This window comes from Fringilla coelebs (genome assembly GCF_963513975.1).
Source record: "Fringilla coelebs genome assembly, chromosome: 1".
NCBI lineage: Eukaryota > Metazoa > Chordata > Aves > Passeriformes > Fringillidae > Fringilla > Fringilla coelebs.
In genome coordinates, this window is record NC_140028.1 from 103,074,395 (window position 1) to 103,098,693 (window position 24,299).

General features: G+C 43.3%; 1 protein-coding gene across 1 annotated transcript; it reads left to right on the forward strand.

Annotated features, from left to right (window-relative positions):
- Positions 1-1,388: 1,388 nt before the first annotated feature.
- Positions 1,389-23,893, forward strand: ITPRID1 (ITPR interacting domain containing 1; the record flags this gene model as incomplete). Its single annotated transcript, XM_084207240.1, has 4 exons — positions 1,389-1,444; positions 1,834-1,926; positions 2,509-2,711; positions 23,748-23,893. The coding sequence occupies 4 exons, from the start codon at positions 1,389-1,391 to the stop codon at positions 23,891-23,893; spliced, it is 498 nt and encodes a 165-aa protein (XP_084063366.1).
- Between the last annotated feature and the right edge of the window lie 406 nt (positions 23,894-24,299).

Consider the following 24,299-nt stretch of genomic DNA (forward strand, 5'->3'; position numbering starts at 1 on the left):
ATTAATTCTCACTTTCTAATCTTATTTTTTACATTTTCTAGGATTTTATAGTGAATTTACAGCTTCTGTTGGCACATGAGTAGGAAATAGTATATAACTAGCAGTTGATTCTCATTCAAAACATGCTCAGTTTGCTGCTAGAAAGTCTGTTTTATGTTACTACACAAATTACAGGATGTCAGTAACCTTTATGTTCTCAGTTTGGATGGATATTCTTTTACTGAATAAGCTAGAAGAAACTCATTTACGAGCAGAATAATAATCCTCTGAAAGGATGGTTTCTCCTACTTTACTGAGACAATTTTTCTAAGCAGAAGAGAAAACTTTGAAAGTTTTTCTTCTCTATTTATTTTTATAGATGAAAAAGCCCATTGTATTTATCTTATGTAATTCAGGTATCTTCTGCTGTTTGTAGGCAAATGTTACCCTAGCTTTCTGATCAGCCAAGTGCGTTATTTCAGTGTTAGAACTGGAAGTTACAACTACAGGCACAGTATATTTTTATCTATTTTATTTCTAGCTCATCCTCATGAAATGATCAAATATATACCTTACAGCTCACAGGTATAGCACACTTGGAGTCCGCTAAACAGTGTCTGAAGTTCTTGGACATATACTTCTTCCTCGAGAAACTCTTGCAAGTATTCAGCCTCTGTCACTACTCTCAAACATATTTAGTGTATGATGCTAAGCCCAGAGCAATCAATATTCACAAATATTTACAAAATTTTGAATATACTTGAAAAACTATTATGTACCAAAAAATCATACCTGTATATGTTGGAATGAGAATATAAAGCACTATATTACAGTTGTGGGGGTTTTATTTAAAAAAAAACAAACCAGGGATTGAAATTTATTTTAATCAAATTTGCTCTATATATATCTTCAATGGTTCTGCGGTACACAGTGGAACCCAATTCATAGTGCCTACTTTTAAATGCAGGGGCTTAGAGTGTACTCCTGTGGATTCATGAAATACAAAGGTACTTATTTTCCTTTTCTTATTGACATGTATTGCATTATTCTATTACTAAACTACACTTTGAGCTTCACGCAGTGATACTGTTTGTTTGAACTTTGTCACTCAGGGTAAATTTTTTTCTTATTTTATTAAATCAGTCTTTTGGTCTTTTCTCTAGTTTGACAATTTCTGTTTTGAGTGAAAAATGTAAGAAAAATAAATTATTTTTAGTTCTTCTTTGCAATTTCCTTCTCTCAAACTTATATCAACAGTGTTAATTCAATAATCTGCATATGCCTCTAGGCATGTGAGCTGATGGATAACCTGCAATGGTAAAAAAAATTATCAATGCAATGCTTCTACTCTATATAAACATTTGCTATTGATCTTAATAGGTGTGCATAAGGTAAAGTTAATTTTGGGCATGATAAAACCTGTTGGCAAAGACTATCCCATGGTGTGGGATATTCCTTTTACAGTGTGAGAGCTCTGAAAAGCAGTTATTTCTCTACAGATTAGCAAATACAGACACAATAAAGTAAAGAACAGAATCATTCTCAGCTGCCACTCCTGCTGCTGCAACTCGTTCTGCAGATTCACCATCTGTCAAAAAGTGAGCCACTGTGCCACCTTTATAATTAACTTGTACCTTACACATACATTCTCACACCTACTGTAACATACTGCTCTTGAGAAGCCTATTGCCTCACTCATATCAACTCCACTTCAAAGATATTGCTATTATGTATTATTATGTATCATAATAAACTAAGACAAAATACAAATGTTTACTCTAGGAAGAAATAATAATGACATCTCAGAGGAGAATGTAAGTAAACATATTTCATGGTTGCTTTTTTACCAACTAGGTCCCTGCTAGAGTTTTCAGAAAGTCCAGTTATGTCATGCTGCAGGAGTCTCAGCTTTTCGCACAAGATCATGCCCACTGGTCCACCCCAAAGGTTAGTTACATCCATATATTACCAGAGAGGAATACAAGTTATTAGTCTGTCCAGACATCAACAAATGTGAGTACAATTTTTAATAAGGAGTCAAAGTCTTAATTTGTAAAAGCCATGTACTGCTTTATTTGAACAAGATTAAAATAATCTTCTCAATAATAGTTAACTGATCTCAAGTGTATTTTTAAAAAATCAAAACCTACCTGAAGCTACAGTGGGCTTTGCATCCTCTGAAAGGTAAAAGGCTGTGAGACTTTATGGCAGCTGCAGCATGCCTTGTCTGTGTTGTGTCTAGAGCAAAGGGAGCCTGCAGAGCTGGGAACCTACACCTTTTATTAATGTTCTACTTGCTAAGCTATCTAGATGTAATGCCACCAGATTTTTCTGGGGAAAGGAACATATATTAATCTTTTAGCAACATGACCCAAAATGCAATGTGACCACTTCCACTTCAGCAGTAGTCCCCACAAGAGAGGAAAAGAAGGGAAGATAATTATTAAAAACAAGACCATATGAGGGCTACTGCAAGATAAAAGTGGTACCAAGACAGTGATGCAAATAATCTTGATGTTTTCACCACAGCATCACTGAATGGCTGTTGTTCTGGGAAAAAGATCCAGTGGAGATTCTGCTTAATTTGGGGTTTGGTGCAGAAGAACCTGATGTCCGCGCAAAAATCCCTCCTCGCTTCCTCAGTGGTGTTTCTGTGGCAAAAGGATTTGACATCAGAGCCTTTTTGGAAGCTCAGAAGAAGCAGATGGACATTGAGAGGCCAAACCTATATGGTAAGGAGAAACATTTTGGCAAAAGGAGAAGTTTCAGCCATAAATAGTAGGGGAACTGAGAGGGTAGAGAAGAAGAGGCTTATGAAAGAAAATTTATGAAAAAGAGATGTATTTAGGAGACATTGAGGAGCCCTTTGTGACAATGATATTTCCTGATATGACTGAAGTATTGTTTAGCTCTACTCAGCTATGGACTCTGATTATGCTCTGAAGCTATCAGCTTGTGGCATTTAAAAAAAAAAAAAAATGCATGTCATCTGTAAGACCTACCATACAATCAGAGATAGTCCCTGGTGTGGCAGAGGCTGCAGAATTAAATGCATCCATCGACTCAGCCACTTCACCAGCAGTACATTAATATGTTCTGACCATCACTGGTGATATAAGTCAATAGATATTGGAACAAAACACGTTAGACTCCATTTTCTTCATGCAGCAACAGCCCTTCTTTATTCACATAATTCATTTTTATACTGTTTTACAGACCTTGTGTGTGACTCCAACTAGTTAATAGCTTTCTTGCCAATTACTCTATTGGTTAGTAAAAGGAAACCATGTACTTGTCTGTCAAATCTCTCTGTTCTTAAATTGTTTACATATTTTCTTCACGGATTCTCATGGGATAGATTTAATGTTTATGCAGGTGCTGTAGTTTTCCACCCAGGAATAGATTGTTATGTTAACAAACTATTCAGACCAGGATTATTTCCACAAGGGAACTTGCAAAGTACTAGAAATGACAGGCAAGCCATTGATCTAACAGAGCAGGCCTGATTTTATGCGGCCTTTTTAAATCATTTTTCTACCTGACTGCAACAGAGAAGGTATGGAATTTTGCCAGGCCAGGTGTGGGCCTACGTTCCCTTTTGCCCTTGGTGGAGTCCTCTCACAGGACAATGTTCAGAGCACATAACAAAGATATTAACTTCCCATGACCAGAGGTACCAGAGCTTGTGCATTAGACCCTAACTAGAACCTAACAGTTTTGTGGTTCAAATATGCATTATGGGTAGATGAAGATCATATTTTAAGTACAACAAATTCCTTGTTCAAAATGGCACCATTTCAAGCACACAGTCTTGAGTTTTATTAATTTAGATGCTTTTAGTTCTTGTTTTGTGTATTTTGCTATTGAGAAATGAATACAAGGTCTTCATCCTGAAGATATTTCTGCATTAAAATGGCATTGTTAATCTGCTGGTATATCATACATCTGTAAAGTCTCTTTTTGACATCATATTCCCACAAGTTGTGGCACAGGATAGCCAGATGGCTCTTGAAATCTTCTGTTTACTGAAGATGCTCAGTGAAGCAGGATCTCTCACACAGCCCATGTATTATTGTGTAGAAATGCACCAAGCAAGAAGTAAGGATGGAATAAGAATTGAAAGTGAAATGTCAAAGCATTGTGAAAAATGTGATCCCCCTGCCCCTCCCAGTCCCTCTCCTTTTATAGCAAGGCCTGTGCACATATTTCAATATTTACAGCAAACCAATACATAAAAGATATTTCTCAGCTCTCATTTTATTCCTCTCCTTAGAGAGAGGGAAGAGATGGATCTGAGCTATTGGGTATGAGTGGATGGAAATGTATTTGATGAGAGGACTCTTAAATGGATAAGAAATTGGTTGGATGTAGTAGTAGTCAGTGGCTCAGAGGGTAGTAGTCAATGTTAGTAGTCAATCCCAATGAACTCTGGGATCCAGTGCACCTTCAGCAGATTTGCAGATGACTGCAAGCTGGGTGGTACAGTTGACACACCTGAAGAACAGGATGTCATCCAGAGGAACCTGGACAAACTCAAGTAGTGGTCCTGTGGGAATTTCATGAGTTTAACAAAACCAAGTGCAAGATGCTGCCTCTGACTGAGGCTGGAGGATGAACAGACAGAGAGCAGTCTATCGCCAGCTGGGGGCCTATGTACAAATCACAAACGGGACACGACTGCTGTGGATGCACCTTGAGCTGTTTTATTTTTCAGCATCAGTCTGGTCACATGGTTATGACAATGGGGAGATGCCAGCAGCTCACATCCCAGGCAGCAGACAAAGAACTTAATGTTACAACTTACTTTATAAGTTTTTTGACTAATCACACAAAGCAGAAGTGTATTGACAATAGTTCCATCCAATCACTGTAAGCACACATACCTTTGGTTAAAACAATGCTTTCTTATTTTGAATACAATACCTGCTTGTAAGCCTTAAAACACAATGCACAGAGCTCCATTATTAAGCTTCAAACTTCTTATATCTTGTTAGATAAACTTTTCTACAGCTTAGGGAGTTCTTCTAGACAAGAGTTAAAACACAGACCATTGTTCTATTGTCCTTGCTTTTCTACTTTTTAAATAATTTTTCTGCTGACCTACTTCCTGGCTACTGCTTAGCTCTAATCACAGTTCTGCTGTGTTTGAGGCCTGCCTTGTGCAGCTTTCCCAAAACCCTCTGATTTTGTGGATTCCCACACAGTCCTGCCAAGAAAGAATAGGGGGTGTTGATGGATGTGAGTCTGGACAGTACCCAAAAATGTGTGCTTGCAGCCCAGAGAGCAAAATGTGTCCTTGGCTGCATCAAATTAAGCATGGCCAGCAGGCTGAGGGAGGTGATTCTGCCCCTCTGCTTTGCTCTACTGAGATCCCATTTGGAGGGGTGCATCCAGCTCTGGGGTCCTCAAGCCAGAAAGGACCTGTTAGAGTGAGTTGAAAGGAAGGTTACCAAGATGATCAGAGGGATGGAGCTTTTAGGAAGAAAAGAGAAAATGCTATGATGAAAAGCTAAGAGAGTTGGGATTGTTCAGCCTGAAGAAGAGATGGCTTCAGAATGACCTAGTTGCTGCCTTCCCTTCAGTACCTGAACATAGTGACAAGAAGGGTGATGAGGGACTTTTTTATAAGAGCATGTAATGATGGGATTTGGGAGAATAGCTTCAAACTGAAAGAGAATAGGTTTAGATTAGGTATTAGGAAGAAATCCTTTACTGTGGTGTTGGTGAGGCACTGGAACAAGTTGCCCAGGGAACTTGTGGATGCCCCATCCCTGGAGGAGTGCCAGACCAGGTTAGATGGAGCTCTGAGCAACCGGCTGGGCTGTGCTGAAAGATGTCCCTGCCCAGACAGGAGAATTGGAATTAGATTGTCTTTAAGATTTCTTCCAACCCAAGGCATTCTATGACCCTGTTATGGTGGATGGAAACTAGGAAGGTAGAGAATTAAAAAGGAATGAGAGAAGAGAAAAAGCCTTTGAGGAAAGGAGTTTACATAGTGTAAGTACAGTCAGTAACCAAGGTGTAATTTCATTACTACTTGTATTTGTTTTGGTTTAGGACAAATTTGGGAGAATATTTTAAAGGTTTGGTTTTTTTTTGAAGATAGATTTAAGTGGCTTTTTTCTTAATTGGTTTGGGAATAGATTTTTTTGGAGAAAAGTGAAAAAATTTGTTTATTTAACAGGCAAAATATTTTTTAGTATAAAAACCGAATAATATTGAACAATCAATGTGGGGCGGGGACATGAAGGGTGGGGGGAGGAGTGTCCAAGGAAAGGAAGGGGTTGTGAGACTGGAAGGGGTTGGGGGAGGGGACAGGTGGGTGAAACAGATTGTAGGGAGAGAAAGGGTAAGTTGAGGGCTCAAACACATTGATGCCTCCATTTTGGGCTCCGACCATGTGGTTAGCAGTATCTTGAATGCCAGCCATGTGATTGTAGCCATTTTGGGGATGGAGGGGGCAGAACGCGAAATCAGGGTAACAGGAACTAGGTTAGAGGGGTGCAGGGAAGGTGCTTTTTCAGGCTGCGCACAACTCCCAGTGCCAGGGTACTGAGAGGGAGATGTGAGGCCAGGGAAACAGTGGCAGTGCCAGGTACTCTGTGTTAAAAATTATCAAATCGGCAGCCAAATTTATGAAAAAATTTAACAAAGATTTATTAGATCAACAACAACAAAAAAATTTCGAAAAACTACCATAGCCAAGGCAGCGTCAACCCTGGAAGTCGGCGCTCGGTGAACCTGAATCCAACTGACAGAGTGCCAGCGTCTCCTCAGTGGTTCACCCCACCTGCTTCATGCCGCTAGATTATATCCCGTTTATTCTGCCTGAGGCAGAAATGACAGAAGGTTCTTTTGTGTCCCTTCACATGTATAACTGGGACCATACAGATGCAGAGATATACAAGTCAGTCCAGCTGTCCGGATGGCTGTCTGAACTTCTTCAGAATAGCCTTCTTTCACATGTAACAGAGTGGTGCCCGGTGCTTGAGTTGGTAGATGCAATCTACCCAGGTGCAAGTTCTTGGGCTCAGACATTCCTGGGAAGTCAGCACTCATGGCCCAGGAAGGTTTCATTTTTACGTTAATGGACTTGATATTATCTTAACGATGTCCGGGAACTAATTGAATAGAAATAAGACTCTGCTCCCAGCCAGGGTGGTCAAAGACATAAGTTGGATCTTTCAATATTTTATACACATATATAGCATGAATTATCTCTACTATAAAATACAATCCCTCCCCATTTATTTCACCAATTTAATTCATGCTTACAATTTGTTAAATTTTTAACTTTCTACTTCTACCCATCACTGTTGAGGGTTCCTCACAAATGGAATACTCTTTTACACTATTCGGTACTCCCCTTGTGGGATACCCTGATATATCACATTACTTGTTTCTCCAGTTGTCTGTTTCTTGAATTTTGGCAATGCCTCTGCAGCATTGCTGGCATACTTTCTTTCTCCCAACCACATGATCTTGGATGCATCGCCTCTGGAAGCTCCCTCCGAGTCTATGGGAACTATTGCAATCTGCATTCCCCTGACCACAGAGGGGATCAGTCTGATAAAGCATGGAATCAGAGAAGGGAGGAATAGGATTCTGGCTACTGGGTGTGCTGCCGACTTAGTAAATTCAGGGCTTTGGAGGTGTGATTTGAAACAATTTCCATAAGTGCTTGCAGTCTAATCAGCCTGTTCAGTAGATAAATCGGAGTCCTATACCTGTAGCTTCCATCCTGAGCCCACGTGGCCGGCCCATAATAATTGATTATTCATGCTGCTGGCCACTCTTCCTCCCCCCAAGCTTGTTTACCGCTTATCACCAGTATTATCTTTTTCAGACTCCTCCTCTCCCTTCTCAGGGTCTCATATAATGGAGCCCCCAACAGATTACTTTTTGTTCTTGGGAGAGTAAAAAAATCTGGTCGGATCATGTCTAAAGGGCAAGACCCCTTTCACCTTGCGGGTAACTCACTGTATGCCTTTTTCCCACATATCCAGTAAATTCCATCAGGGGCTTTCCATTTAATATTTATTTTCCCTGGGTCTCCCCAGTATTCCCTCGCACCTTCCAAGGATTGGAAAGGGTTGGCTCCTGGACTTTTGACCCAGCACAATCCTATTCTTTCATCCCATTCACAATTTGTATCATTTTTCAGGCTCCAATACCCCAAAGGAGGGGCTGGGTGCCAGGCTCTGCTCTTCGTATCTGAGTTCACCGTCAGGGTAGATGCACACGGTGTGTATTCCACCATTTCGGTGTATTCTCTTCCCTCCCGATTGACACAGATTGTGCTAATCACCCTTTGATTCAAAATCCACCCCTCGGGTCTCTGCGCCAATTTTGAGACCCTCGGATTGTCCCATTTCGAGAGCTGTTCTGGAGACAAACCTTCCCCTTTCCAAGGCCATTTTTCTGCAGATTTCAGCCCGCTGCAAATCCAACAATTCGACAAACTCAATTCCGTTGCGATTTCTTGCATCAAATCAATGAACAGGTTTCTGTCTGGGGAAGGTAATTCCCCATCAGAATATTGTCTTTCCAGTACTGCGTACTGCTCGCCCAGTGTTTTCAACCGTTCCTGTTCAACTCTCTGTCGCCTCGATTCTGACTCCCTTAGTTTCATTTCCTGAGTTACCTCTCTCATCTTTCCCTCAGGATCCTCATTATTTTTATTTTTTGCAAAGCAAACCACCCTATCATATTGTAGGCATCGTTTGCCGGTGCCAGGTCCAATATGAGAGGGTCCTTGTTCAGGGTAATCTTACTGTCAAATTTCATATTCTTTGTCATCCAGTATATTTTCCCATTCATCATGCATATTTCCAGCCTTGCGTTATAACACAATGGGTTCACCTGGTGATATCCAATGAAAATAGATTCTGTCTTCCCCCCGACCCACATGGTTCAATTACACTGGTTACAAATGGGGGTTGACATCTGTTCCATGTCTCATTTCCTTCTTTGGTTCCTGTGATCATTTGACTGTCCGTTCCTTAGCCCAGTGTCGGGATTGATACACCTAGTCCCGATCTCCAATTCACATAATTTTACCCAAGTGTCATTCCTCCAACAGTACCTGCCAGTTGCCCTGAGACATTCCTTTGGGGCTTGGTATGCCGAGTGTCCCCCGTCCCCTGCGACTGGGACCACCTGAGTGCACTTTTCGCACTCATCCGTGGAGCTCTCCCTTCTGCCTTTCCTTGGGACCTCAGTGCTCAGACTCTGTGTCCTGCACATGACTAGGCTCAGGCCAATCAGGATTCCCACTAGGCGTGCTCCTCTGCCTTTGTCTCCGCTCCCTGGGGTGCCACCAGTGGTGAGGAAGACCATCTTCGCAGCAGCAGGAGTACTCTTCGGGGAAGACGCCCTCAGACCTAGCCGCATACCTCCTCTTAAAGGCTCCCAACCGTGATACCCTGATTGCATCAGAACTGCACGGGACCCTGATGGATTTCTGGACTCCACGTCCAAGATTTCTGCTTGAGATCTAAGCTTCCCACGCACCCCGTTTTGAAAAATGCGAAACCACTCCTGCGAGTCCAATTCAAAGATACCCAAACTGGTGGCTAAGGTCAGGATATGGTCAGTCAATTCAAGCTCCTCCTCTAAACACCAGGTACACAGTCCCTTTGGCCTCTGTCCCCTTCGGCAATGAACCACAAAAGCCCCCTGACAATCTTCACACTTAAAGTGTACAAACAGATAGCATACACAATCTGACAGTATACAACTTACCCGCTCGCTGTTGGTCATTTACGAGGACATTGGAGTCTGATCTTCAAGTCGCCGGGAGAAGAACTGACCCTCCAATCAGGTGCTTCCTCCTGCTGTTCGACCTTTTTCACTCTAGATGTGTGCGTCCAGCCTTTCTCCGCTGTCCGAATGGCTGTGTCTGTTGTCAGGAGCACAAGAAAAGGACCTTCCCAGTGAGGAGAGAGTGGCACCTCTTTCCACACTTTCACAAACACCTTGCCCCCGGTTGGATTTTGTGAATAGTGAACCCCAGAGGAGCACTCTGTGCCACTATTCCCTGTTTTTGGAGTCCCTGTAAATTTCTGTTGATTGCAACCAGATATGGTTGAATCTGCCCGTCCTCAAACCTGGGGTGTCCCACTGGCATTCTATGTTTCTATGGCATTCCATATAGCATTTTGAACGGTGAAAGCCCCATCTCTAAAGGAGGCATGGTTTGGATATTAAGCAATGCCAAGGGCAGACACTTCAGCCAGGACATCTTTGTTTCCAAAATTAATTTAGATAACTGTGCCTTCAAAGTCTGATTCATTCTTTCCACTTGTCCTGAACTCTGGGGGTGCCACGGAGTATGGTACTCCCATCGGATGCCCAGTGCATCAACCATTTGCTTAATAACCTTTGATGAAAAATGTGTTCCCTGATCTGAATCGATGCAATTCACTACCCCATATTGGGGTACAATTTCATCTAACAATTTTCTGGCCATGGTCTGGGCCGTAGCCCGTGAGCTGGGGAAGGCTTCCACCCAATGAGTCAATTTGTCCACAATTACCAGTACAAATTTGAACCTCCCCACCTTTGGCAATTCCATGAAATCAACTTGAATTCTTTCAAATGGTCGGTACGCAATGAGGCAACTCCCCAGGGCAGCCTTTTTGGCCCTTGGTTTGTTTACCTTTTGACAAATCAAACACCCTTGTAGCTCTTGTCTTGCCAATTCATAAATTCCCTTGCACCCAAAAAATTTCAGAAATTGTTCTGCCAGGGCCTGTGCCCCCCAGTGCGTTTTCTGGTGCAATTTTCGTAAAGTCCTTCCCCCCCATCAGGTAACCTCCACTTACCTTCCTTCAATTCACCTCTGATCTTTTCATAGCATTCAATTTCTTTTGGGAGAGCTGGGGGGGGGCGTCGACAGGGGTTTCTTCCCTTTCGATCTCTGGGGTACTTACCTCCATCAACGCCGCAGTTTTGGCCTCCTGATCTGCCAAATTGTTCCCTCTGGTCCAGAACTGAATTCCTGTCTGATGCCCCTTCACATGGACCACTGCAATTTCCTCCAGCCCTCTTAAAGCTTCTAAAATTTGCGGGATCAACTCCCCATGCATCAGTTCCTTTCCCCTCGTGTTGATCAGCCCCCTCTCTTCCCAAATTTTCCCAAACGTGTGAACCACCCCAAAGGCATACCTTGAATCAGTGAAAATTGTTCCCTTTTTCCCTTCCAGTCCCTTCAATGCCCTCAAAACTGCATACAATTCGCAATGCTTATGCAGACCAGCTCGCATTCAGGGGACCTGCTTCAATCACCTTTCCTGTTTTCCCATCCACGACCATGTATCCCGATTTTCTTTTCCCTTCAATTATTCTGCTTGACCTATATACAAACCACTTTTCCCCCTTGCCCAATTCTTCTTCTTCCAAATCCTCCCTGATCTTGGTTTGCAACTTGACTATTTCCACACAGTCATGAACCAATTTCTCTGCAGCCTCTCCAAACAGAAACTGCGCAGGAATCTGCGCACTTGTTGTCCTCAATTCCAAGTCCTGTGCGTGAATCAAAATGGCTTCATATTTTAGCAACCTCACATCAGTGAGCAATTTGTCTGCTTTCTGCTGTAGTATGCCCCGCACGTTGTGTGGTGCAAATACTACCAGAGGTGCCCCGAAGGTCACCTTTTTTGCCTCTTCCACTAGCAAAGCCACAGCCACAATCGCCTGCAAGCACATGGGCCAACAACCCCTGCTGACCAGGTCCAAAAGCCGGGACAAGTATCCCACAGGTTTCCTGATCCCCGCCCAGTCTTCCGTCAATACCCCGTGTGCTGTGTGATTGCTAGCATCCACAAACAACTGGAAAGGTTTCCTCACGTCTGGGAGGCTCAGTACTGGAGCTGCTGTGAGTGCCTCCTTGACTCTCCTGAATTCTTCCTCATCTTTTTGCGTCCATTTGATCTGATCTGTGGTGAGTTTCTCATAGAGAAATTTCACCTTTTCGCTGTAACTTTCAATCCATTGCCGGCAGTATCCCAGCAATCCCAAAAGCTGCTGGACCTCCCTTTTTGTCTGTGGGGGTGACAGGGCAATAATCCCTGCCACCCTTTCCGGGTCCAGTTTCTTTTTGCCCTTAGTCTACCAATGTCCCAAGTACCTGACCTCTGGCTCTGTGAACTGCAAATTTGACTTTGAAACCTTCAATCCCCTTTCTCCCAAGAAATTCAAAAGCTCAATTGTGCTTGCCCTTACCTCCCCCTCCCCCTGACCAGTGACCAACAAATCATCTACATATTGTATAAGCTTTTTCCCTCCAGTCAGTACAAAATGACTTAAAACCTGTTCAAGTGCCTGTCCAAATAAGTCTGGAGAGTCCACGAAGCCCTGAGGCAACAAAGTCCACCTGAGTTGCTGCTTCCTGTTCGTCTCCAGGTCCTCCCACTGAAATGTGAAATAATCGCGGCTGTCCTCGGTGAGAGGGCAAGTCCAGAAAGCGTCCTTTAAGTCAATTACACTGTACCAAGTGTCCTCCGGAGAGAGATTACTCAGCAATGTGTAAGGATTTGAGACCGTGGGGAACAAAGTCTTAGTCCTCTGATTCACAGCCCATAAATCCTGCACCAGCCTAAAGCTGCCATCTGGTTTTCTGACTGCCAGAATTGGGGTGTTATGCCTTGACATGCACAGCTCCAGTGTGCCTTTCTTTATTAATTCATCAATCACTGGTTTCAAACCCCTCCTCCCTTCCATGGAGAGGGGATATTTTTTGACCCATATGGGGTCTTCTGGTCTTTCAATTTCCACCTGAATTGGTTCTATGTCCAGCCTCCCAGCTTCCCCCGGAACATGCCACACCCTCGGGTCTATATTTTCCTCATCTGGAACAGTGAGGCTATAAAGTCTTATTTTGAGCCGAATATTCTCCACCGCTAACCGCACTCCCAGAGCAGCCATCATGTCTCGCCCCAGTATGTTGAAGTCCGCGTCCTTTGCCAACAAAATATTACCATTGTGCTTTCTGTTTCCTGTATTTATTTCTACATTTTTTATGATTGGAACCTCAAAAGGATCCCCTTTTTCCCCAGTTACCATCATGGCATCATCGCTCAGAGAGCACCCCTTCGGTAGCTGTAGCACTGTTGTCCATTCCGCGCCTGAATCTACCATAAACCATATTTCTTCTTTGTAGGGTCCCACTTTTAGTTTTATCAAGGGCTCCCTAGATGTTCTGGACCCCAGACTGAAAAGCCCCTGACACCTCTAATCTTCCTGAAACATTGCCTGGTTGGCTCTGTTGGGACAATTCCGTTTAATGTGCCCCTTCTGTTTGCAGTAAAACCACTCCAAATCCCGCTTCTGTTCGTCCGAGCCCTTCTCTTGAGACGGACCCGGTTTCTTTGCTGGTGCCTTTTTTGCCATGTCCTTCCCCTGTTCCTGCTTCTGAGCCTCTCTTACTGCTGCCACAAGGACCTTGGCTTGAATCTTCTGCTTTTCCTCATCCCGGTGCATGTATACTTTCTGAGCTTCCCGCAACAGTTCCTGCAATCCCTGCTCCTGCCATCTGTCTATTTTTTCCAGCTTTCTTCAAATATCCTCCAAGAATTTCACCACAAACTGTGTTTTTAACAACACCATCCCCACCGGGGAATCAGGGTCCATTCCTGAGTACATTCTCAGACTTTTTCAGAGTCTTTCCAACTACTCCATAGGGGTTTTGTCTTTCCCCTGACATTCCTGGAGCACCTTGCTCATGTTCTGCCCTTTCGGTACTGCCTCCCTGATACTTTGAATAACGATATTTCTTAAATTTATCATCTTTTGCCTCCCCTCCTCCGTCTGGGCTTCCCAAGACAGCTTTTGGTTTGGCCATTGCTCCTCCCCGACTCCCCCATTCGGATTCCACCTTTCCCAATCCCTGATCATGGCTGACCGGATCATGTTCCTCTCCTTGTTGTTAAACAGCGATCTTAAGATCGCTTGGAGATCCTCATAGGTGTATTTGCTGGTTCCCAAAAATTCATCCAACCTCTCCGCCACCCCCAAAGGATCATCCATTAATTTTCCCATTGCCTTTTTGAATGCCCTTACATCACTGGTGTCAATCGGGGTGTAGACATATCCAATCAGCCCTGGAGCTGTTGGTACCTCCCATAGGGATAGATAGCGGGTTTTTCCTCCTCGTCCCCACTCTCCCCCACGGTCGACCTCCTCGTTCTCCGCCTTGTCCGATGTGCTAGGGGAGAGACGTCCCTGGAGACGTCTACCTTTCTCTCCTCGATTTTCAGAGATGCCTGTGCTGCAGCCACGTGGCCATGTGGGAAAGCGGATGCCACCGCCTGCTCCGGTGGCGGTGGCGGTGCAGTCGCCTGGGCTTGCGGAGCCCCTGCCTCGGGAGGCATCCCTAGCACCGCTTGTGCCTGTGAGGCATCGGGCTGTTGCGGGGCCACAAGGTAAGGGGGTGGAAGATTTTCCAACGGTTCCCATTCCCTCCCTGCTTTCGTCACGCGCTGGCGAGCTCACACTGGGGTATAGACCCGAGCAAGCATGCCTCCACATGTCAGTGTACTCGATTTCCTCAGGATCCCACAGGCTGCAGCTGGCCACATGGTCAAACAAAGACTCACAAGTCCAGGTTTCGAACATGCCGAATATCAGCCAGACCACATATTGTCCAATCTCCCTCCCTCCCCATTTTTCCATACAAAAATGGATCATTTTCTCCTTGGACTTTCCCACCCTCCATGGGTTCTCGTCCCAGTGTTCCAGCATCTACCTCAGGGAACTGTCTCTGGGGATTTCTGGTAGACTTCTTTCAGGGACTCGAGAGGGTTTCTCCTGAGTTTTCTTCTAGTGTCTGCTCTTTCCCAACCCCATTTTCTCAAGGAAAGTTACAATTTTTCTTACCTTCTCTCATTTCACCGGGACGTTCATCTCGAGTCCCGTTTTTCTCTCCAATGTCGCATTTTCTGGCTTGCAAAAAGCTGCCAGCCTGACCAAGTCGGACAGCAAACTGCTCTGCTGACTTTTGAGCTGTTTTCCTTACCTGTTTTCTCCAGTTTCAGAAGGTGGACAGGTTCCTGGAATTTTCCAGTCTCGTCTCTCACCTCCTGATCCCAAACATGATCAGTTTTCCTCCTAGACTCTCCCTGAGTCCCAGGCCTCCTGTGTTTCAAACAAAAACCTTTCACTTCCCCCTTGACTGACCACGCCCCTTGTGGGATGGTGGAACTGCAGTCTGGGGGCCCACACTCGCCTCATGACAATGTCACATCTCACACACACATCCGATCACGCTCCACTCAACCACACAATACTTACAGTTCTTTTTCTTGCGTGGATCTCTTCATGCACGATGAATTTTATGGATTAAAAAACCTTGGGTCTCGGAAATCTCTCTAGATCTTCTGGAGCTGAGAATTGGGCCCCCTATCTCCCTTGGCTGTGGCTCTGTTTGCAGCACGCGGCTCCAATTATGGTCCGCGGCTCCGGTTGTGGGTCTTTTTGTGGATCTGATTGTTTTCAGAATCTAATCCCTGCTCGGGCCACTGAACTCAGCGGGGCGTCCCCCGAGTAGGAAAAGGGGTTCCCAAACCCCAGTATCAGATCACGTTGGGTTTCACCAAATTGTTATAAATGATCAAATCAGCAGCCAAATTTATGAAAAAATTTAACAAAGATTTATTAGATCAACAGCAAAAATAGAATTTCAAAAAACCACCATAGCCAAGGCAGCGTCAACCCCGGAAGTCGGCACTGGGTGAACCTGGATCCAACTGACAGAGTGCCAGCATCTCCTCAGTGGTTCACCCCGCCTGCTTCATGCCGCTAGATTATATCCCGTTTATTCTGCCTGAGGCAGAAATGACAGAAGGTTCTTTTGTGTCCCTTCACATGTATAACTGGGACCATACAGATGCAGAAATATACAAAAGCCAGTCCAGATGTCCGGATGGCTGTCTGAACTTCTTCAGAATAGCCTTCTTTCACATGTAACAGAGTGGTGCCGGTGCTTGAGTTGGTAGATGCAATCTACCCAGGTGCAAGTTCTCGTGAACGGCTCAGACGTTCCTGGGAAGTCGGCACTCATGGCCTGGGAAGGTTTCATTCTTACGTTAATGGACTTGATATTATCTTAACGATGTCCGGGAACTAATTGAATAGAAATAAGACTCTGCTCCCAGCCAGGGTGGTCAAAGACATAAGTTGGATTTTATACACATATATAGCATGAATTATCTCTACTATACACTACACCTGTGATTGCCGGGGAGCCTCGCTCGTCTCTCTCAGCTCGGGGGCAGAGGGTTCAGGAAGAGAGGTAGGAGAGGCCGTGAGAGGGGAGATTTTCTTTGGCTGTCTTTTCAAATCTGTCTTTAGCGCTTCTATCTGAGACACAAGGAACACAGGAAAAGACTGAGACACTGTCCCATTTCCCTGTTCCTCTTTCGCTGTTAACCAGGCTCCAATTTTGTCCCAGGCAGAGACAGAATTAACATTCTGCTGGGTAAACTGAGGGAAATGGAAAGATATTCAGCAAACAAAGTGTTTCAAAACTGCTTTGGACACCATAATGTTTCCACTACTTAGGCTATTTGAAATTAGGATATAAATTATTCTCTGTGTTGCAGAAAACTTTGCACCCATTCTGATGCTATTTGCTCTCTGCAGCACCCAATCTACCTCCCTTACAGCCAGCATGAGCAAAAATTGAAAGCACTGACTCCACAGCCAATCCGAGAAAGAATCTGGGCAGCCTCCCCCCACCTCCTCTCCAGGGAAGACGAATCTGCTCGTGTGCAAACCACACAGCTTTTAAAATGGCAGGCGGCAGCAGTCGGCTCCCCCGCACCATGTGTCTGCCACGCGGGTGCTTGGAGCCACCCGTGACGGTCCGCTGCCGCTTGCCAGAGTCCACCACTGCCCGGGAGTGACCACTCACGGCAAAAAACACGAGCCGCAGCTACTTGGCCAATGCCCACTCCTCTGCTGTGCCGAAACCTGCCCACGCCACTGAATCACACTGCGTGCGATGGTGGCGCCACTTGTCAGAGCTGCATGCAGGGAGAACTCGACCGATGGAACCTCGCAGCCTCCGGAACTACGCCCAGGTGCTGCCGCAGCACCAGAGCCACTCCGCCCGCGTGGATCTGCGCAGACCCACAAAAAGAGACCCACAGGACACACAAACCCTCACTCTCGGGACTGGACATTTCCCTGCCCCGGGAGCTTACCCCTACCCTCTGGGGGCCCCCTGGAGTCCCACAACCACACACAGGGAATACTTACCCCTGTCGGGGACTTTGGTTGGCTGGGACAGCTATAAGGAAGTTCTTGTCCGAAACCAGTACGCCAGGTGCATGGCGAGGTCCCAATTCCACCCTCTAGCATTCTTGCCGACAAAAAGGCGATGAAGAAGTCAGAGGAAAGTGAAAGTCCCAAAAGCTAACGTAATCCACTCATGTGAATTACCAGCTTCTTCGTGCCGTCTGACCGTTGTGGGAGATGACAACGTGGGGTGCCACCTGTAAAATCTGTGTCTCTCGAGCTGTTGTTTGAGTCCACTCCAGCTAGCTATGGATGGCCCGCATGGTCTTGCACGGACGAAAGCAAAAGACGAGAAATGCTCTTCTCCATGTGGGAACGAGTGTCCTATTTATTGGCTTGGGAAGGGACACCTCAGACTCTGGCGACCCCCCGGGGTAGAAAAGAGGGCGTTGCCTCATTGCAGGGGACTTTTACACCCAAGGAATGGGGGCGGGAGAAAAGGACCTTAGCTAATGGGATACCATTGAGGAGGGGCGAGGGGAGGGGTAGCCAGGGGGGCAGACCACCAGGGGTACAGGGCAGGGGGGTGAATGAGGGAGAGACCATGTGATGGGAGAAGGGACAATCCACATGACATAACATAACATACTCATTGCAAATTTCATATCAACCAGTGCAAAACAACAACTAAATAAACTATTTAGTGCAATACAACAAACAATAAAATCTTCTTTAATATTGTTAAAGCAGAAGCATATTCTTGTGGCCCAAGTCATACAAGTTACATTATGGATGTGTATGGTACCAAGTCTGGATTTATAGTGTTAGGTCATCTGAGAAGACAATCTCTGCCATTGCCATTTTTGTCAAGCATTGAATCCCTTGTTCTATGGTCTTCTACTGGGTTTGTTGCATATAGAGATAATTGTTACATGGATATCTTTGTGCTACACTTTTCAGGACCTGTGCCCAGATATTGTGAGGGTCAGCCCCCCTCATAATTCTTTGGTCAATAATCAGATAACGTGACAGGGATCTCAAATGCCTCACTTCAGTACTGTTTAGAATTGTAGCTTTTCTTGTAGCATTCTAAAGATGGACAAACTAACTAACTATAGATTTATTAGGTCATCGAGTGTAATTTTTTTAGGCTATGAAGATTTTGTAGGGAAAAGGACTTAATAGCGACTTCTGGTTTTGTGTCAGCTTTTGGCTTTGAGGGTCCTTCCCCCAGATCATCATTATTGTCTATTGGCTGAGCAGTTTTGGTTGTGTTTTCCACCTTTCATGGTAGGAGCAACAGCCATTGGTTGAGGCTCACTGTCCAGTTTAGCTATGGGCTTAGGCTTACTGTTTGGTTTACTATTTGAGTAGCTGGGGTGTTGGCTGCAGCCTGAGTGATTGGGGTAGCTGTTGATTTATCTCCTTGCCCCCCTGCTTCTGTCTGCTGCCTGTAGTGGTTTTGGTTCGCTAATTACCACTGAACTAGTGGTAAGATGTTAGAAATTGTAGCTATGGCCCAGCCTGGCCAGTGGTACTCCCTCCCCTCCCTGGCAGCTGATGAGGGGCTGGTGGGTGTCCCAGGGGAAGGGGCCCAGCCCCATGGCTGGGGTCACCTAGCCTGGCTTGGTCAAGACAGGGGGCTGGGGTTACTTTTTTGTTGGTTGGAAGAGAAAGACAGCTTTCCCGGGATTTTTCATCTTTAACATGTGTTTTTCACAGAGGTGTGTACAGCTTCTCAGTGGTTTTACAGACCGTTAGTTACACAGAAGCTTTTGTATTACTTCCATAGGTGTTTCTCCTGTAAAACTACCCTACAGTATCCTACACTGTACAGGACTCTACACTGCCCTACAGTATCTAACAGTGTGTGATAGTCCATGAAAAGCAGGTCTGAGAAGACTGTAAGTTCTGGAAGGGATTTCACATTGCAAGCGGGTTCTGGGCAGACTGTTAGGCGTGAAAATTAAAACCACGTTAGAAGTTCACAGAGAACTGTTACCTGTAGGAAAGACCCCATGGCATAGCAAAATAAACTTCTCTCCCTGAGTGAACTGAATAACAGTGACAAACTGACTAAAAATCCCATGTTTTGTTTCCCTGAGCTGTTTCCTGTGGGCAGGAAAGAAGGGAGTGGGGGAGAGCAGGAGGGGTAAAGATGTTCTAACAGTTTTAGTTCTCATTATCCTCTTTTAATTCTGTTAATAAGTGTTTCTTTTTACCTTTTGAAGTTTTAAGCCTGTTTTGCCCTTAAAATGTTTTTCTCCTAATCCTTATCTCACCCCATGAATTTTCTTTCCCGCTCCTCTGCTTAACTAGAGCAAAGGAAAATTAATAAATTATTTTAGTGGGTGCACTGGTATTTAGCCAGCATCAAGCCATCACAAAATTTCGGGTCTAGAGATGTTCCACAGCATTTACCTCTCCACGAACAATTTAGTGAATTCCAGACTCCTTACTGTTGGACAATACCAGAAGAAATACCAGAATAAGGCAGACCATATGCACTTTTGGACATTTAAGACTGTATTGAAACACTGATTCCAGAGATAGTGGTGTTGGATGAATTCAGTTACTTAATGGTAACTGTTTGGTTTACTATCACTGAGCCATTTCAATGATAAAGCACTCTAAATAATTCTCATTTTCCTTGAGGAAGAAAAGGAAGAAATTCCTTAATATGAGTTAGAGAATACTTGAGAGGTTTTCTCATTGTCAGTTTACTTCTTCATATTCTCTGAGTCAGCAGAGAAAGTTAGTTGATTTAGTATGATATGTATTATCATATCATACAAAATGGGAAAGAGATAAGGAGAAAAGTTATAGATAAAATATGGAAGATGAGAAACCTGGACGAAAAAGGGAGAGGGAGGTGAGAGAGACTAAAGATTTTCAGAGTTGAGCGATGTCTTTCCATTTTCATATTTCATTAATTTCCTGTTGCAGTCCTTTTCTGTTTCTGTCTGGCTCTTTCAGGAACATAGTTTTCTAGGCCTCCTTCACTGCTGATTAGATCTTTTAAAATAAGCATGGATTACGATAGACTTATTAATTTTACCCACACTCAATGCTGTTTCCTCAGCATTGTCAGAGTTTTCAAGAGGTTCAGTTCACCAATAAAAAAAAGAAAAAAAAAGGTGTATTTTCAGAAACACTATTCACCCTTTTAATTTCTCAGCCAGATCCAAAAGAAAAGCTTATCCCCATCATTTTACATTGGTAAAATTTTACTGACCTCATTAGAAGTGATATTAGCCACTTCCTAACAGAAGAAAATAGTCACTAAACAGTCAGAAAATTTAAGTGAAAAGCTGAATATGTTGATCCCCAAATTCTTTGAAAACTTAAAGTTTCTGAACATCTCAGTTCAGAAATATTGAAATGTTTCAATCTGGTGTTTAATAATAAAAAACCCCAACCCACAACATTTCTGTGTCACCTGTCTATAATGCCCTATCTAAATATACTTGGGGTATTGTGTCTTGTTTCTGTGGATTTTTCACACTCATTTCTGTCTGTCTTGGCTGCTGCAAGCCACTCACTGGAACAGTTCAAGTCTTACACCTCTCTGTGAGAAAAGTAAATTAGGTATCATTCCCCATCATACACTGCTGTCCTGTCACTACCACAGGATAGTTAGAGAGGAAATACATGTCATCCACTCCTAAAAGAGTAATGAAATATACATTGCTAAATGTAGTCTCTGAAGCAAAGCTTTGATTCAAACAAAGGCAGTATTGCCAAGACTTGAGTTGAAACAATCTAGAGAAACCAATATATTTTAATATATGACAAAGTAGACAGTGCTGAAATTACATTTTTACTTCTCCTGAGAAAACCTGAACCATTTCGGATGTCTTGATATTCCCACTGAAAAGTTAGAATATCTTTTTTCAAATTCTGCCATTTGCTGTGAAAAAACTTGTTGATTGAAAATTTTTTGCTGGGTCTGTAAATGTTCTGTTTCTTCAACTCATTGTGGGCCTACTAAAGACTTTCCAAATCTTTCACATAGATAATTACATCAGCCTGTGTAATACCAGATCTAAGGAAGGAGGAACAAAACTAAGTTTCTTCTCTTAAACTATAAAGTGGTTGATAATAAAGTCATTACAAACGGATAAAAAAATAGAGATGCTATTTAAGATTGATTGATCTTATTTACAGCATGACCATTTGCTTTTTTGGCCGAAGTTTCTAATAAAAATGAATCCATGTTTAGGTCATTAAATAGATTATCTGTGTGTCTTGGTTTGGAAAGACAAGTGCCTGCTAAGGAAGGCAGGAGCTTCTCCTGAAATGGAGAATGTAAACCCCCCCCGTCCTCTGAATTGCTATAAATGTTTAAATTAAGGGGCTCTCAGGCAAGAAATATGGGAGCAGGAAATAACAGTTCTTTAATAGGGAAGAAAGTAAAAGGATAAAATAAACAATGCAGTAAACTAAAACAATACTGACAGAATCAGAACACAACCTGACTGGTTGTGGTGGTCAGGGTGTTGGTAGCAGTCCAATTGGAAATGTGGCTGCAGTTCTCCTGGAGTCTCAGGTGTGGTTCTGTTGGAGCAGGGATCCTGTAGAAAAGGGTGTAGTTTTCTTTAGATGATCCAGTGGAAGAAGAGGCAGCTGCTGTTTTTCTGGGAAATCTAGTGGAAAAGCTGTGTTGGTATTTTAGAATCTCCAGATTATATCTGGGTAGAATGCTTGGCTCCTCCCTCTGGGCAGAGCCTCTCACAATGGGATGCTTTAGTTCTTATCAGTCATGCAGTGACTTTCAATAGCCTATTATCAGCAGATTTTCCCCCCTCCCAGAAGGAGGAGTGGATGTGGAACAGATAAGGAAAACTGCCCACTTAATAGAAGACAACTGCCATACAGATGGCAAATAGAATACATCTTGCCTTGCAATCTGGGGCACTGTGTTACCATTTTAGACTATTTTTTAGGGATTAAGGAGACCTTTTTAGCCTCTTGCTCATTTGAGATGCAATACTTAGAGAACATACATAGACATGGAAGGCACTGCTTGCTTGGAGAGAAATAGTCCATGAAACAAGGCTATCCTGACATAATTTCTTCATGACCTGAGTATTTATTACATTGTGAATGAGTAAGATGTTTATTTTTTTGTTGTTTATTTATAATTTATCTTGTTCAATTTGCTCTTTAGGTATCTCAAGCTCTTTAAAATAATTTACAAAATCTAAGCAGTGGGTAAAAAAAAACAAATCACGGCAAGTTTTTTTTCTGGTTCAAATCAAGGAATGACTGGACTGCTGTGACACTGTCAGACAAAGGAGATTAGCACTTGACATGTTTATGGTGTGATATGTAGTGGAATCCAGATGAAATACTGAGCATAAAATCTGATTTATATGGAGAATAACACAATGGATGTACAAAACAAAAAAATATTGACTCTGAGACCCTAACACAAATGGAAAGTATACAGCACTGTGCAACATGTAGTGTTGATCAAATCAGATAGACCACATAACTCTGTTAAACAGTATCAGGTGAAACCTTTTTTAAAGGTGGCCAGGTTCTTCTCCAGTTAAAATATAGGCAGTGGCAAAGACAGAAAGGAGTATTCTGATAGTAACTATAAGGAATTACGTGTAATGGTGTTACAACCAGTGGACCAACCCACATTCATGTTAAATATCCCCTCATTGACTAATTGTCAGTGAACCAGCTTTACCAACAGCTTGCATGCCAACTGCATAGAGAAAATGTGTCTGCTCTCTAAGTGAAACAACAGCCAAGAAAGTTAGCATTTTGCCATCTACTGTCCTCAATGAATCTCTCAAGGTGGCATATTTTTTGCCTCAGGAAATAGGTACTAACAGAACATGCAAGCAAATGTGTTGTGTTCTACTGTATAACTTCCTAGTAGTGTAGTGTAGTCTCCAAGATACCTTAGATAAAACATTCTTGACCTATCTCTCTATATCTATTGTATCATGGAAAAAATGCCCCAGAAATTACAGGGGGTTAGTACAATATCAATATCAGCTATGAGTTCCTGGGAGATAAGTGTTTTACTTTGTACTCCTATGAAAATGAGAATATAGCTTTTGTCATCAGTTTTCATCAGTTAATGACTATACATTTTATGGCTATCCTGGACAGCTGGCAGCTGTACATTTTTGAGGTCAGACTTCAATAACTTTCTTCACATGATTTTTAATATTTCCTGAAATATGGCATCCAAGTCTGGCCAAACCAACTGGAGAATTTCAGGCTGGATTCTGTAACTTTCTTTCACAGAGAGCAGTATTTAGCTGCACTTGACCCAATGAATTCAACATTGCATGGTTTTCTAATATAAAGAACTACACACTGATGTCTCTATGTAGCATGAACTGGTCCTTTGGAAGCAAATGGAAAAATGTAGCCATTTTTTAATGAAGTAATTAGTATGCGCCTTGGTAATGACAAGTCTGAATAATCATTGTACCTGATTATTTCAAGTAATGAGTTTTAATAACCATATTGCCTCCCATTCTGCCAAACTTATGAACATTTAGGACAGCTGGAAGTACTTGACCATGTAGTCAGTGCCCTCTCATCTTTGCTGACCCATGTCAATACCCAACAGACCAAAGCACAGGACACTGGCAGGGGTGACACTATTCTGCTGGATGCTGCAAAACTCAGACCCGCGATCACATAATTGAAGAGGAAAAGAATAAGTCAAGCTCCTGTAAAGGTCTTCTCAGCAACCAATGCTACTGCCTCATTTAAAAGACACATGTCTGCTAAGAAAGGCAGGAACTTTCCTGGAATGAAAAGATGACCCCCTCCCTCCAAATTGTTATTATTTCAAAATTATGTGGCTTCCAAGCAAAAAATATGGGAAAAATAATAATAATAATTCTTTACTAGACTATATATATAAAACAAGACAAAAACAACAATAGCAACAGCAAAAGCAAGTGAAAGAAAATCCAATAACAGCCTTTTCCCGCCCATTTAGCAATTTGCCCTTTGATGTAGTTACAACAACAACTGGCAGGGGACACGGTTGGCTTGCCTTGAGGCAGAGAGGCTGTAGTACCTCCCTCACGGCTTCAGGCGGC